At 33.4% G+C, this 16,681-nt stretch overlaps 1 protein-coding gene across 1 annotated transcript; it reads right to left on the minus strand.

Annotated features, from left to right (window-relative positions):
* Nucleotides 1–1,512: 1,512 nt before the first annotated feature.
* On the minus strand, nt 1,513–10,152 carry LOC137390835 (MAM and LDL-receptor class A domain-containing protein 1-like). The gene is made up of 7 exons (XM_068077151.1): nt 10,089–10,152; nt 7,223–7,363; nt 4,871–5,124; nt 4,549–4,627; nt 3,377–3,484; nt 1,970–2,101; nt 1,513–1,796 (listed from the first exon to the last, which is right to left on the minus strand). Exons 1-7 carry the CDS (start codon nt 10,150–10,152, stop codon nt 1,513–1,515), a joined length of 1,062 nt encoding a protein of 353 aa, XP_067933252.1.
* Nucleotides 10,153–16,681: the final 6,529 nt, after the last annotated feature.

The raw sequence follows: 16,681 nt of genomic DNA on the forward strand, positions 1-16,681 counted from the left end.
GTATCATGCCTTCTGCTTCTCGTAAATCTGGTAAGAAGTTCCACTGTGGCTCTAGAAACCAGTGGTGACAGTTATTCTCATGTGTACTACAGGCAAGTTATAAGGTTCATATTGCACTGACAAACCTTCAGTCACTAATAATGGCATCACTCTTCTTTTTATTGCTGATTGTTATTGTCAGTGTTATTCTCAACGATACTTAGAAAAATGATTAATATATCTTAGAGGTCTTTGGTCTATAGTATTAATATTAGTATGTCATGTCATGCATCTTCAGCTTGGGCAATTACTGGGGTCCTTAACCTTTCTGCAACACTTATATAATGAATGTAATATATTTAGCACAACCCCTCATGTTTATCATAGTTGAAGTATTTAGTTATAAGTAATTTTTTAAACATTATTATTATTATTGTCCTTGTTGATTCCCTCAGCTCTTCAGCCGGTGGTATCGGGCTGGGGGCCCTTAACCTGGGATATCCAACACATTTCTCGGTATTCTCGCTGATCCTAGTAGGGCAGATAATTGTTGTCTATCTACTTCCTTCTTCTCTATGTCTAGCAGCTGCATTTGTTCCTGCAGGTTTGCCGCTGCTCCCAGTGCTCCTCGATGATCGGTAATACCGTTGATGATGTTTTTCATATTCTTCTTATTTCTCTTGTCTCTTGCCAGGTCTTGACACTTCTCCACTTTCTCCTTTCTCATTTTTATTATTATTATCATTAACCAGACTATTATAAAAAGAAAATAATCTAGTATGACTTTTTTAAGTTTTTCATTGTACAAAGAAGGCTTCTAAAACTTTAAAAACTGTGAAACTTGTTTCCAAGAATTTTGCATAAAAATTAATGTTAAAAGTATTCAGAGAAATAATCATGCATTTAACTGAAATAAACAACTACTAACCTGATGTTTGTGTGATATTTATTTGAGTTATTCCTGGTGTCTCACTAAAAGCACATCCTTCATTTCTAGAGTGTAAACATTCTTGGATTGTGGAAATATTATACACGAGGTGGTCAATTGGTTGCACTGTAGTAGCAACACCTTTAGCAGTGACTTTTGAAAATGTGGAACTAGCAGGAGCCTGTGTGTGATGAGTATGTTTGGATGATCGGATGTTAACACTTGGATGTACCGTACTCGACGTTGGCTTCTTTGAGTTAGAACTACCTCCATCTAAAGGAAGTTCAATTCATTAAATTAAATAACTATGTAATAATGACATTATCAAAGCGTTTATTTGAGTCAAATAGTTTATCTCGTAGTACTTACCCATGTGGGTAAATACTACAAGATAAACTTAACAAGCTAAGTTTGTCTCGTAGTAGTTAAAGTTAAGTATTGACAAGTTGTTTATAACATATTTACTTTGGCAGCTAGTGATGTCATCAAGCGCTACTACAGTTCCTTTTGGCTGCTGACTTTCTCTGGTACCTTGAAAGATAATCTAAAATATATAAATGTGTTTTGACTTTCAACTCTCAATGCTCATTTACACAAGAAAACTATCAGTCCTTGAGAATGAAAGTAACTAATACCTGATAGTCTGCGAAACCTTCTGGAATCATAACTTTGGTTCTATGCCACATAGAATGTTGACCACTGGGTAAACTCCATATAGTCTGTTCTGTCCCATTGCTGTTGCACAGGACCTTCAGTGATACCTTCTCAGTACCAGATGTATAGTAACAGAACTGGAGACATTTGTCACCTCTTTGTAGTTGTGGAGAGATTAATCTAGCTTCAGTTGAGGAGCCATCTTGTGCAGCATCCAAACTGACGTAATGAGACCCTGAATAATGAAGTATTTAACTTGGTACATAAACAACCTTCAATAATTGACCTTTTTTTTGTTGAGAAGACAGTCTAACTATCTAAGCAACATTGAATATGTATCAAATAAGGAACTCTTCTTGTAAACTGATAAATGAGTAATATCCTGTGCGAGTACATATCTTAGTATACCTTTTAGAGAACAGCTACTTCTTGGTCCATTTAGATTTGTTGTGTCTTGTCGTGTCCATGAGAATAGAAACATGGGCTTTCTGGTATAGTTGCACATTCCACCCTCAAAGTTGCAGTGTAGTTCAGATGAGACTTCAAAGAGAATTGGTCAGACAATCAACTTATAGGACTTACATTTTCTTGACTGGTGTGCTCTTGAACTCATCTTATATAGTCAACATTTTAACAAGTAAAACAAACTGATCGCAACAACTATAAATAATTACCCTTTAGATCGCTTTGTAGCAATGAAGCCTGGAGAATGTATGTAATTTTTGATGAGATCGACAAAGAACAAATGGTAAGGCTATACCAGACTAGAATGACGTTAATATAGTGATAAACCTAAAATTAACAAGTTTTTACCACACTTCTTAATAAAAAGCATGTAAAACCTTCAAGCATGAAGCATACATGGGATAGCCTTAGAGTTGAGTGTTATTGTTAGCCCTATTGTTAGTGACTCACATCGCATAAGCCAAATAGAAAAGATTGTATACGCTAAAGTTGTTAATGGTCACTTATATCTGCTCTTATGGAAAGGCTAACAAATTAGTATATAACACTTGATTACTAGTTAAAAACAGCCAAAGATGTTCACATTCACTATTATTTTTACTTTGGTTAAAATAAAACCGATTGCGAATGAAAAACACTTTTGCTTTTGTTGTTTTGAGCTGTAAATGTGATCAGATATGAGCTAATAAAGACAGATAGAGGTTTCAGCTATCTCCTTACAACTTGAAGTCATGGATTGTACAGCATTCAATTGTCTGTACAAAACTAGATTATAAGGATTACTGAAGGGTTTTTATAACTATAGAGAATTGTGTTAGACTCACAAAAATGACAACAACAAATTAATTTGGCACATACTGAAAAATTTGTGCTGTAGCTAATAAGGGTTTTTCTAAAAAATGCAAATATACTTTTGAATGAGAGTCATTGCAGAAAATATATAAACACAGCAGCAGAGCCTAATTTAAACTAGTACACAGAAGAGTCAATTAATATTGTTTCAGAAAAGGGAAGGGGTTAACATTAAGAGACCAATGATTCATATCTAACAATTGATAAACAGCTAAAGGTAGCCAATAAGGAATGAGTCTAGTACTGTATTTACTTTCTCAGAAAATTGAAACAGTTGAAAGAATTTCAGCACTCAAAGCACTCAGACTTAATGACAAGCTCTTGAAGCATTTAGAAATTTCCTAAAGTCACACTTTTAAGTGAACAACATGTTTGGCTAAAAGAATTAGTGTTGAAGAAAATGAATGTTGAACTTCAAAAGTAAATATTCTGTTCTAAATCATATTCAACTAACAGACTTCAGGTTTTACAAAGATAAGTAACAAATAGCTAGATTACCTGGAGACGAAGTTGATAAATTATCAAATGAAGATGCAGAAGTGAAAGCTGTGGTTGTGGGTGCAGCTGCAAATGTAGAGTTGGGTACAGTAGGAGGTGTTGTAGTGCCTGTAGCAGTAGGTGTAGTAGTGGGTGTAGTAGTGGGTGAAGTAATTGGTGCAGTAGTGGGTGTAGTAGTGGGTGTAGCAGAAGGTAAAGTAGTTGGTGTAGTTGAACTGATGATGGACTTTGTGAACAAACTTCTTGAAGATGGTAATGTTACTGTTTTTGTTGTTTCTAAAAATGCATTTCAACATTTACATTAAAACACACCTGCAACTTAACAGTAAATATTCATCTTTTCTCATTTGTAACAAAAATGAATGAAAAAAACATTCATTCAAAAGCTCAAAACGTTTCAGATGCTTTAGGATGTTTATTGTTTATTTGTAACCTAATTTGACTAAACTTAAATTTTGACCTAAAATGTTTACGAGTCTTGGAGTAATTTTAGAAAGGGCAGCATAAAGAAAACAAAGTAAAACTCATCAACAGCTCAGCACTATTCACAGAATACACGGATCGGTAGTCAAAATGGTGGTAGACTGCAATATAAATCAAATCGACCATGAATATTTTGAAGTTGACACTGTTCACTGCTTTCTAAGGTCAAACACCATACGACTAGAGTTAGCCAGATTAAAGGAGTTAGAGTTAGGACATTATCAGCATTGGCAATAACCATTCTTCTGCATGTAACTAAAACTTAGACAAGATAAACCCAAGAATGGTGGCTGCCTCTGTGATAATAGCTTATGTTCAAGTATGCCCAGTGTAATCCTATTGTAATGACAAGATGGTTTGTTTACATCTTGTTTAAAGTGTCATCCTTCATGAGGAGGTCACATTTTATCTGTCTTCTGAACTCCTGCGGAGTTAGCACAGTGTATCCTGGCTCCTAACCCACCTCTGGCCAGCCAGTCACTATCCGTAGGTTCCATTCCTGCTAGTGCTGGTAAATAATGTATTTGCTACACCCAAGACACGTGACTACAGGTAGTTATCACTACTTAATATTTCATCAAACCCTGTAACAATCACCACACTTGCATATTAGAACATTTTACTTGCAATCAGTTTATTTTCTAATTACAGAGAGTTAATTAAGGTTTTATGAAACTGCTTGAACTCACTCGAACATGCTCTGATATCATCTAGCCCTAGTATAGAGCCTCTCGGTTGTCGACCAGTTCTTGTTCCTTTGAAGATTATCTGAAGGCAGAATAAGGCAGTTGAATTTTTTATGATTACAGCTCTGTAAGTTTACTGCAGGAGTTTTTTATGTAGCTGAAACACTTTAGGAAAATATTTTTCTCACTTAGTAAAACATACCTTAATTAAAAAAATAACCTATAACAAGTTCTGCCAGCTGAATTTATGTTAACTTTAGTAATTAGAAGGTTAAGGATGCATGAGATGCCATTGCTCTGCTGAGTAGAGAGAAGGTGAGCTCACCTGATAGTCTGCAGAAGTACTTGGTATCTGAACCTGGGCTGTATGCCAAATATTACCTTTAGCATCATCAGGTGGACCCCAAATTGCTTGTTTTAAGTCACTACTCTTGTAAACATTCAGTGATAACCCTTTAGTACCAGGTGTATAGTAACAGAACTGGAGACATTTGTCTCCACCTGATACATTTGGAGAGATCAGTTTAGCAGTGCTAGAAATGCCGGATTGAGCTCCATCTAGTCCCATGTATTGAGATCCTAGAAAGCATTAAGACAGTTATAGAGATACAGTAATAGCCAAAACACTTAGTACGCAGTACTAGTTTGAATTTTGCCCTAACATAACTCCAACTTTTCAACGATGAGTACTAGTTAATCCTCATCAAATTAACCATCCACATCAAGTTAAATCACCCTCAAATTACACATCAATAAAATACTTAAAATGTGATAGATTTTTACATGTTTAAACTTTACAGAATTAATTTTAGAGTCTAGTACACAAATTTTATTGCATCTCAATCAAAAGTTTTCATGGTTTCCTCAAATCAGACTTGAAAAAGCGTAATATTAATTGCATGAGTGTGCAATGCAATAAAGTGCTTTAATGTTCTTTCAATTAATTTTTTTGATGTACAATTATTATAAACTTTTTTAATCTTTGCTCATAATTCTATTGCATCAGAAACTTTTGTATTAATAGTAGCAATAACTTTTTTAAAATCAGGCTTTTGCAAAAAAATAAATCTTCAGGACAAAAGGTTCTCAGTTTTATATCTTGTAAGCACTTACAAAAATTTGAATTTTATGTTATGAAAACTTAAACAGTGTATGGTTTTTTACAGGCAAAATATAAATTAAAAAACTGTAATGTAATAAAAACAAAATCACTGTTTGTTTGCTCCCCTCAAGTCTTATGCTTCTAAATGCAGCTCTGTAACCTGGAAATTATTAGGTTGTATATAATCAGCCAGAAATTACTTGTTGCCAGCAAATTTTAGCATGATGTTTGTAAGTATGCATACAAGTATGCATAGTATGCATGTAAGCACTTTTTTATTGGCATTAGTAATCATCAACAAAACAAATTTTTTTGCTGCTTGCCAAAAGAAAAACATAAATGAAACCAGAATAAGTTAGAATTTACGAGGAGATATACTGATATCAACTATGAACTTATAGCAGTTGTGTTAGATAATATCAGACACTAGGATTATTGAACGGATTTAGCAATTATAAATCATAACTAATATTTTTGAGTTACATGACTTGTGGTAAGTAATTGTACTAAAAGTACCAGAAGAGTTGATAATTACTATGGTATATCCTTCTGATTTAGAGTTTCTCTAGAAACCACTTCATTGTTTTAGTGCATATACATCACTTTGACAGTATCATCGAGTCTCAGTACAAGTCCAAAAAGGCAATAATTTCTACATAAGACAGGTACAAGAAAAATGTGCTAAAACACTTGCATCTGTTTGTGATCTTTGTTGATTTCAGTAAAGTACTTGATATTATGTCCAGATTTAGTTTGAGCAGTTTTCCCTACAGTTTGGCAGTACAAAGTTCATCAGTACTAATGAAGTACTTCATGAACACTTCAGCAACTTTGCTGTAAGTAGTAGAGCTAAGTGAGGCTGCGGGCGTGTGCAGAATCTTTATAACCTTATAAATATTTTCCTGCTGTGTTTAAAGTAGTTAGCTATGACAGCTCAGAACAAGATTAAATAAAACTACAAATATTTTTATTGCAGTGAAAGTTAAATTTAAATTAGAGAACAGGAAAACTACTAAGTTAGTGAGAGATTTATGTTCTTGATACAAGCACTCTAGAACCCCATAAACATGATGACATCAATCACTACTAAAATGGTTTGTAACCACTGCAAAAACCTTTAACAATATTAACTTGAACATTAAAAAGAGAGTGCCTTTATAGACTGCCTAAATTCTAAGAGGGTTTCTTTATTTTTAAAACTCCTACCAATGAAATAGGTAGATACTGTCCTAGAGTATTATGAGAGTAAATCAGTAGATTAGGAAAATAATATTCTAGAATATATTGAAGGTAGATCAGAAAGTTAGGTAAATAGTAGATTGGGTAGATAGTATCGTATAGTGTAGTGAAGGTAAGTAAATTTGGTAGATAGTATCTTAGAGTATAGAGAAGGTAAGTTAGTAGATTTGGTAGATAGTATCCTATAGTGCAGTGCAGGTAAGTCAGTATAGTAGAAATATAGTATTCTAAAGTGTAGTAGAGGTAAGTTAGTCGATTTGGAAGATACAATGTAGTATGCTCGGGTATAGCAAAGGTAAGTTTGGATGCATTTCTGAACAATGGCATATCTCATACCTTCATCAGAGCAGCCACTCCTTGGCCATTCTTTTGTTTGATTTGCATCAATGAGAAACCAAGCGTAGAGTCTTGTAGGTCTCCTGCTATATTCACATATATCTTGTTTAAAGTCACAGTAGATGGTAGTATTAGGTTCAGCTGCAATATATACGACCACAGATATCAAGTACAAGTTTTGGGGAATTAAGCATCAATCACCAGTTTTTACTTTTAATATTTGGTTAGTTGAAACATCAAAAGTATTTTTCAAGCATTAAATTTTATGTGTTCTGAATTTTAAAGTTCAGTGACAAATTTGATTACTTTTAATGTGAAGCAATGATTAGCCAAAGAATGTATTTAATATAGTCTTTGTTATTTTACATTAGAATATAATGTATAATAAAAAATATAATAAAATACATTGTATGTATATTATTATAGATTATGCATATTTTTTATTATTCATTATTACATTATTATCCAAATTATTGCATAACAGTATACAATATACACATTATTTTTATACTAATGCATTTTGGTTCTAAAAGACATTAGAATAAGAACATATTATTCTAATGTATTTTTAGGGCCATGCATTAGAATCAAATGACTCTAGAACGTATTAGAGCCAAAAATGCATTACGGTTTTTGGCTCTAATATAAAACACAAAATGAAATAGTAGTAAATACATAGCCTCAAGTTTGCTCAGACATATCAACACTCGCTCAGATGTCGGGAGTGGATCAATGCATATCTATGACTGCTTGGCGCAGGTAAACTGCACTCTTTGGAAATAAAAAGTGTGTAATGTTTAGTTATGATGTTTAAAAATAAAAACCACATAAAGTTTTAGGAAATTTTATAAAAGTTTATGAATGTACTAGCTGTGCCACCCGGCGTTGCCCGTGTAATAGCAGTCTTTGGACAGACAATTGATTTGTATTTAACATTTAACAACATTTGCCATTATAACTTTCAAAGTACATACAGTATCATGAGAGAAGTGTGTCGTGTAGTTGAAATAAATTAAGAGAAAAATAAAAACAACTGTAAAGGTTTTAAAACTTTGTCAAACAACTGTACTTTTCAAGCTAGTAGCCTGGCATATTGCTAATGGAAACTCCGCTAAACTAGTTAATAAGGTTAGGCTTCCAATGACTGTATGCCATGACTTTGAGTCTGTATTGTTGTCCAGCTCAGCTGTTCTAATAATAGCTATAGCCGGATTTCCAACAGACAGACGGACTTTGAGAAATATATATATAGATTAAGATTATGGAAAAGTGTTTTAATTGTGTGAAATAATGCATGACTAGTTGAAAGTTCTTTTTTGTAGAACTCATTCTGTTGGCCACCTGCCAACTAGCTAAAGAAAACTAGGCATTTTACTTTTGCTGCCAATCAGATTATGCAATCTAAAACTAAATCTAAACTAATAAAATAAATTTTATTAGTTTATTATATAGATTTCTACAATGAATTTTTTACATGTACTATATTAATGGGTCGCCTGTTTTTTTCTGAGCCAATCAGAGTGTTTATCAGTTACTAACTCTCTAATACACCTGGTAGGAGAATTTCACCCAGACATAAAATAGTTTACTGTATTCACGGGTGCTGTAAAAGTGATATTGTAAATGCTCAAGAAGTGCTAAAGTAAAATTCCTGTTTGGCTTTAGTTTGCAAGACCAAACATGATCTCTGTTTATATTAGCTGAAAACTGTCCTACTGCATAACGGCGAGCATTATATTATAGCAAGGTTTGTGTCATCAAGTTTGATGATCTTAGTTTTCTAAATAACTGCTCTTTTTAAAATGAATCAAATATTTTACCTATTTTAATCAAAGTTGTTAATTGTTTTAACCAAATATCTTATTTGTTTTAATAAAATACATTGTGTTTTAATCTGATTCATTTAAATATATATCTTTAAATATATTACCTGTTTTAATCAAATATGTTAGATGTTTTAATACTTCCAAAAAAGTAAGCATGTTTAAAACTTAAAGTTAATTTTAGTTTAATCAAAACTAGCTTCTGTTTCACTATTTTATTGCTCACTAAATTAACTAAATTCACTTACAGTTCACGAAATTCACTTACAGTTCACTAAATTCACATTCAGTTCACTGAATTTACTCACAGTTCACTAAATTCACTTACAGTTCACTAAATTCACTTACAGTTCACCAAATTCACTTACAGTTCACTAAATTCACTTACGGTTCACTAAATTCACTTACGGTTCACTAAATTCACTTACAGCTCACTAACCTTTTGTTCACTTTGTTTTTAGGGTCATCTGATCAACACACCGTTAGCTTTTAAACAATATTTTTGAAAGCTTATAATATCAGTTTGCACGAAGTGTTGTAAATGGAATCTCAAAGTGACACCTGGTAACCTATATTGATGTTTCTGTTTAGCAAATCTTTCCTTTTTGTACTTGAATGTTACTGTTAGCCTCTCTTGATTTTGAGCAAATAACAGAATTTATTAATAAGTAGTAAAAGATGCCAATTCTACCCCAAAAACCTACAAGTTATTCTAAGTTGGAACCATGGTAAATGACAATGTAACAAACTACATCCTCTTAGCAATAATCTCTCTTAATAAAAAGGAATTGAACTTTCACTCACACTCTCTGATAACCAATTTGAAATTAAAGTAAAATAATATTCTATTTTGTCTCTGAATACTTGCTTTACTCATAGTAAACCTCAGTTGAGAAGACAATTGTAAAATACATTCAAATAATCAGTAGAAACAGAAGTAAGAGAGACTCAGTGAGGAATGACATCTGGTTGCTAGGGGAAACCAAACAAAGAACGTATCACCTAAAGATCAAATTTGTTAACTTAATAAGTGATAAACTTGCCTTGAGAAGATGTAAAAGAGCTAAATAAAGTGCAGCCAAGAATGAGGTAGACAGTAGGAGACATGATACAAGATGAGCCTTTGCAGATGGAATGATAGCGTAGGACAAAAGCAAGCAATGTACAAATGTTACAAATACCTTATCACTGACATGACAGACTCGTAAGATAGCAAGTGAGAAAGTGTTGAGATTACAGAGTTGCTTAAAGGTTGACTTGAAACAAAATTTACATTACGGTTATTTAGTCCTGACGCGTCTATTTCATTATCATTGGAATGCTGTCATTTTGAGCATTGATATCTCAAAACCTAGCCTAAAAATCAGATTAATTTTTTAACCTTAGCTCGAAGGGGTGAATATCATCCTCTGATAAACATGAAGAGCCTGTTGGTCACCTGTGATGGTCGAAAAATGCTGCAGAAATTGTTCTGGTGAGAAATATGGGTCACATGATCAGATTATGACTAGATGATTAGACCAAGTTCAAATGAAACTGTAAAGTAGCGAGCATCTATATTTGATAAAGGCGTTCCGGTAGAACCCAAAGTGTTTGTCATAAACTAGTGCTACGAGAAGTTTTATATTGAGCCTTTTATTGGCCTTTCAATGCCCGTGAGAACATCACGTGACAAGACAATAACCAAACTGTAATGTCTACATCAAATAAATAGAGAGATTCCAATTTGCGGCGCCTTTTCGTTTTTGAGCTTTTAAGAGCTTGTAATCGCATTTCCACATATTTGGCACCTACAACACAACAGAGTAAAAGATGGTGAATTTTTGATACCAAATAACTGTAATGTGAATTTTATTGCACTTCAACCTTTAAAACCTTTGAATGAAAAATCTGTTTCGCAGTAGATTTGATCTCAGAACCTTCCGATAAATATTACACCATATTTTTAACATTTAGCATATGATGGGTGCAGGTCGAAAGCCCTGATCCACTAATTGATGACCTATAAATATTGTGGCGATGAAAGTAGACTAACATATTATTATAGCCAATAAGAAACTAGCTACCACATAAACAAACAAACAAACAAACAAACAAACAAACAAACAGATAATGAGAGGATAGGATCAAAAATGTTTGGTGTACAAGAGAGAAGTCATGTGAATTTATCTTTTAGTTATGTTATCAGAGACACATTTATTTGTGTCTTTCATGGTAGGCATACAGACAGAACCATGTGAGCAGCTGTCTGTGAAGTTCATCACACCAAATGTTATGAGAAGTTGCATGTTTAAAAACTTGTCGTTGAAAAACCTAAATCAAAATTGTGTCAGTTGACAGTTTTTGAATGGCTTGAAAGAGGCAGGTTTTCTACTATACAGTATAATAGCTGAATTCCCAGTGTTGCATGCGTAACAAAATAATTACTCAATGAATTTGAGTAACCTAAGCTAGTAACATAAGCTAGTCTAAAGCTTTACTATAATAAGAGCTGTGAAGTCAGCTTGACGTTACGACGTGTCATGACATTATGTGTCAGTTATGTTAGTGAAGCACTGCATAAGTATGCGCACAGTTATTAATTAGTGTAGCAAATTGGATGTTTAGTGTAGTGAGTAGTCTGCCTGTCAGGAGTACTGGAGATTTTAAGTTCAAATCTTTCATTCACAAATTTGATTCCTAAAATTTTATCGTTATAACTGGACATCCAGATGACAAACAACGAGATTTATATATATACTAGCTGTGCCACCCGGCGTTGCCCGTGTAATAGAACAGTCTTTGGACAGACAATTGATTTGTGTTTAACATGTAACAACATTTGCCATTCTAACTTACAAACTACATATCATGAGAAAAGTTTTTTGTCTTATAAACAATGAAAAGTAGTGAGAGTTTTGCTATTAGCCAGTTTAATAATGTGAGCGAACAGCTTCTCGTGACGTTATGCTATGACCCGCGTCACACGCAAAGTAGTTAGGTTTTGCTCTGATATAATGACTTATATTTGCAGGCTAGCAATTCGACTTCTGTAGTCTTGTGGGCGTCAGACTGGTGAACGGCTTGGTCTGAGATCGAATCCTTTTCGGAACGGAATATTTATACCAAGATGTTAAAATCTATAACTGGATTGTCGACATACAGACTTTGAGAAATATATATATAGATTATTATTGTTAGAACTAACAATATGCAGAGTTCTTTGAACTGACAACTTTCTCTGTGAAGCTTCTTAACAGCTTTGTGCATAACCAAATGTGCTCACGTAAAACAAAACCTATTTATTTAGCTAGTTATAATTTTAGGGAACAGTTGAAGGCTTTCTTTGGGTATGTGAGTAAGTCTGGTAAGGAGCAAAAGGTTAAAGGTTGACTTGCAATAAAATTCACATAACAGTTATTTGATATGAAAAGATTCACCATGTCTTACTCTGTTGTGTTGTAGGTGCAAAATATGTGCGAATGTGATTACAAGCTCTTAAAAGCTAAAAAACGAACAGTTAATCGCAGTCACACGAGACCGCCATAGTTTGGATTCGCTTGCCAAAAGGGCTCAAATGAGACGTAGTTGTTACATGATGGTTTCTGTTTACACTTTCATGCAATCTCATTCATCAAAATATTTTCACAAATATGCTTCACGCATTCAATAAAACCATGCCTATTGTTCTTACGCGTCTGTTTTATCGTCATTGTAATGCTGTCATTTTTAGCACTGATATCTTATAACCTACCGTAAAAAATCATTAAACTTTTCAACCTTAGCTCGAATGAGTACATATCATTGTCTGATAATCATGACGAGCCTGTTGGTCACCTGTGATAATCGAAAAGTGCTGCAAAAGTTATTTTCGAAGTTTCGGGTCACGTGATCAGATTACGACTTGACGATTGAATAATGCCGAAACAAAACTGTAAAGTAGCGAGCATCTATATTTGATACGGGGTCTTCGGTAAAACCCGAAGTGCTTGTCATAAACTAGTACTACGATAAGTTTTATATTGAGCTTTTTATTGGCCTTTCAATTCACGTGAGAACATACATGACAATACGATAACCAAACTGTAATGACTACGTCAAATAAATAAATAGATTCCAATCTATGGCGGCTTTTCGTTTTTGAGCTTTTAAGAGCTGGTAATCACATTTCCACGTATTTGGCACCTACAACACAACAGAGTAAGACATGGTGAATCTTTTGATACCAAATAACTGTAATGTGAATTTTGTCGCAAGTCAACCTTTAATTAAGAAGATCTGAATGAATGATGAAATATATGGCAGCTGCTTATCAGAGTTTTACAATGCTGGTGGATTGATTTGCCAAGCACGGTGTCTTTTAAAACTGCTTATAATTCAAACTTCAGCCTGACAATAAATTCAGCTATGGTGAAGGAACCATTAAAATACACAAACTAATGGAAGACTAATACACCAATTGAAGCTGACAAGGAATATTCACTCTTTTCTAAGGGTAGATAACTCCCATTTTATTGAGTCTTTTCAGTCAAACGCTTAGCACATGAGTTAACTACACTCCCTCTTTCAGCTCTCATAAGAATTCACAGTCTTTAACAACAGCCTCAGTGACCACCTGCAACTCACCTGATCCACTTATTACCTATGAACAAGACTACTTGCTCCATCAGCAGCTGCCCCTACTTGACTGACCAACTAGAATGTGTGTCACTGATTCATACACTGACTAACAATAATCTAGTTACTGCTCATAATAATCCCTATCTATTTGTAGTTGAAGTACTCTGCCTAGCCTAAGTGCTGTGTAACCAATGAACTCAGTTGTTGTTCGTACTCAACCCTGCTATACTCTTTCTAAGTCTATTTCATCACTAAACATACATTATTTGACGTTGACAAAATCTTTGCCAGTTTGTGTTTGTCAAATTTATAGGTTTACTATTAAATCACCATAATGAAATAATTGTCAGCTGCAGTTATTTCATACACTCGTTAGGTTTAAAATAATCTGTACAAATGCTACAGTATACTAAATATACAATTGTACAGTATACTAAATATACAATTGTACAGTATACTAAATATACAATTGTACAGTATACTAAATATACAATTGTACAGTATACTAAATATACAATTGAATTTCATAAAACTTGCCACTAAATCTGCAAGAACAGCAATCTAGTAAAGGAAAGCACTCTTGAACTATTTAAAAATGAAATTAAAATCAATCGAGATAACAAAAAAGACAACAAGTTTTGTTGACAAACTAACATCTATACAATTAATTTTAGCCATTATTGCTAAACCAGTTAATTTTTTGTCAAACAAGATGAGATCTACACACAAGCTTAATAGTGTCAAGCCTTTCTTGTATAACCTTTTGTTCTGCATTTATGACACCACATGGCAATACCTTTCTTTTTCTATTTTCTTTTGTGGCACCGTATGTAAAAAAAATTTCTATGAGCATTATTGCACTTGACCCAATAAAATATACATGTATGTTTTAATATAATGTAAATATATATAAAAAAGGTCGTGGATTTTTTATCTTTGCAAGCGCTGTAAAACTTTTATTTGGACACTGCCTTTATTTGAATGGCACCTCTAAAAGAATGCGACTACTCGAAAAGAATTGAAAAATACAGCGCTATGGTGTTCAAATAGAGGTTCTATCGCACTTTTATCTAGTTAAGTTTTGGAGTTATGTTCTCTATAGTCATTTCTCAGTAAGATTGTTATTACTGTAGTTGTTTGCATAGTGGGTAATAAGGAGTGAACTAATATCAGATGTCAATAAAACCCTAATGGCTAAAGTCAACCTTGGCAATGTTTGTACTCAGTCATTGTACACACATAAGCATCTACCCAGACATAATAATTATTGCCACGCAATAGAAGTATTCACCACTTTATATTGTTCAGCATAAACAATAGAACAATCAGAAACAAGTATTACATAACTAGCATTCACATATGTAGACAGACAAGATATTTATGGCCAGAATCAACCAAGGGATTATTAGTGTTCTGCCTTGCACAATTTCAGTTGATCACCTCTGTACCTAGTAGACATACACATACATACACTCCTTTGTGGATTACAGTAAGGCATAGGAGTAACGCGCTTGAGGTAGAAATGGCTATATTTAAATGCCATGGCTGTGTCCTACTCTCAATACTGATGGTTGGTGACAACCATTCAGTCATAAGAGTAAAGATTTGCTTCCTCCTGTCTAAGTACTAATAACTATGTTCATATGGTAGGCACATAATACTTGCCAGTGTTTGTATAATCTATAAAAAGAAAGCAATGGGTATTGCTAACATCTACTAGAATATTGATAATTTAACCCTAAATGTTTACATACTTATATATTTCATTATATGAATAGACTTTAAATCATTTTTAGTTATTCCGACTCTATATTTAGTAGATGCACCCGTTTTCTTGCTTAAAATAAGTATCTCTATGAAACTCACGCAATTCATTTTAATGACACTACACAATTGATACTTTACTACTACACAATACCTCTTTATTTACGCATTTACTTCTACCAGGAATAGTGTTACAGAGTCTGCTATACACTTACTAAGGTTTTCAGCTTTTCCATGTATTTAGCCTGTGATATGTTGCTATCATTTCAAGACTGCATTTAAATGAATCTATATTATGATATACTTATTTAAAACTTGTTAAAAGGATTTCATAGGCTGTATCTTTTACAGGTTTTGAAATGTGAAGTGTACACTATATATTCTTGTTTGAATGCATGGCTTATAAACTGTCACTAGCAAAATACACGCTAAAGACAAAAGATTTTAAGTAAAAAGTTGGAAAATTTTCATTATAGTTTTAAAAACAAAAAAACTGCGTGTTACATCAATCCTACAAACACATAACAATAGCAACCATACTGGCATTGTCTTTTTGCGCCCATAAAATATTTTTTAAAAATTTCTTTTTGTTATCTAGATTTATCTCCTCTCTGCTGCATGTATGGCACTTTATTCTGAAACGGATTCATCCTGGAACTAAATACACTGTGACCATAGCTGCTCTGTAGACTACTTGTTAATGTAGATGTGTAAAAATAGAGCACTCAGTTAGATTCTTGGGAATGTGGTTGTCATTGTAACCAAGACAGAAATACTACAACTATATCTGACCATTGTTTTGTAATAGGATATTTAAAAGTAAACATAATTTTCTACTTTACATGAATAGTTTGGAAGGTTCTGTCAGCTGTAACATCTAAGAGCCATCAAATTTATAGCTGATGACTTACATGTATCTTAAGACCTCAGTTTCACTCGCTTCAATAATTAAAAATATTTATAATCACTCACAGAAAGAAATGTTTCACTTGCCAAGGTTATTTCAAACTGTTATTTATGATATATACTAGTACTCTGGCAGTTAAGTGTTACATAAGAGATACATACTATACATACAATTATTCTGTATGGCTAACGGCTAGTTTATTGCGCATATGGTAGTGTGCCAGCTGCCATGCTGAAACTTATTAGTGTGAATCCCATTTCATGCAATCATTTTTTTCAATCTCTCAGCATGGCTCTGGACCACGGAAGGATGGACAAACACAATTCTTACTATAGTAAAAATTATGCAATCTTCATCGTAATGATA

The sequence above is a fragment of the Watersipora subatra genome, chromosome 3 (genome assembly GCF_963576615.1).
Source record: "Watersipora subatra chromosome 3, tzWatSuba1.1, whole genome shotgun sequence".
Lineage (NCBI taxonomy): Eukaryota > Metazoa > Bryozoa > Gymnolaemata > Cheilostomatida > Watersiporidae > Watersipora > Watersipora subatra.

Bases quoted from the DNA above. Each gene is read 5' to 3' on its own strand.
- LOC137390835 (XM_068077151.1), bottom strand. From the start codon at position 10,152: ATGTCTCCTACTGTCTACCTCATTCTTGGCTGCACTTTATTTAGCTCT. The intron at 7,364-10,088 runs GCAAGTTTATCA...TATATATTGCAG, and splicing joins CTCTTTTACATCTTCTCAAG to CTGAACCTAATACTACCATC. The intron at 1,797-1,969 runs GTATACTAAGAT...TTCATTATTCAG, and splicing joins AAGTAGCTGTTCTCTAAAAG to GGTCTCATTACGTCAGTTTG.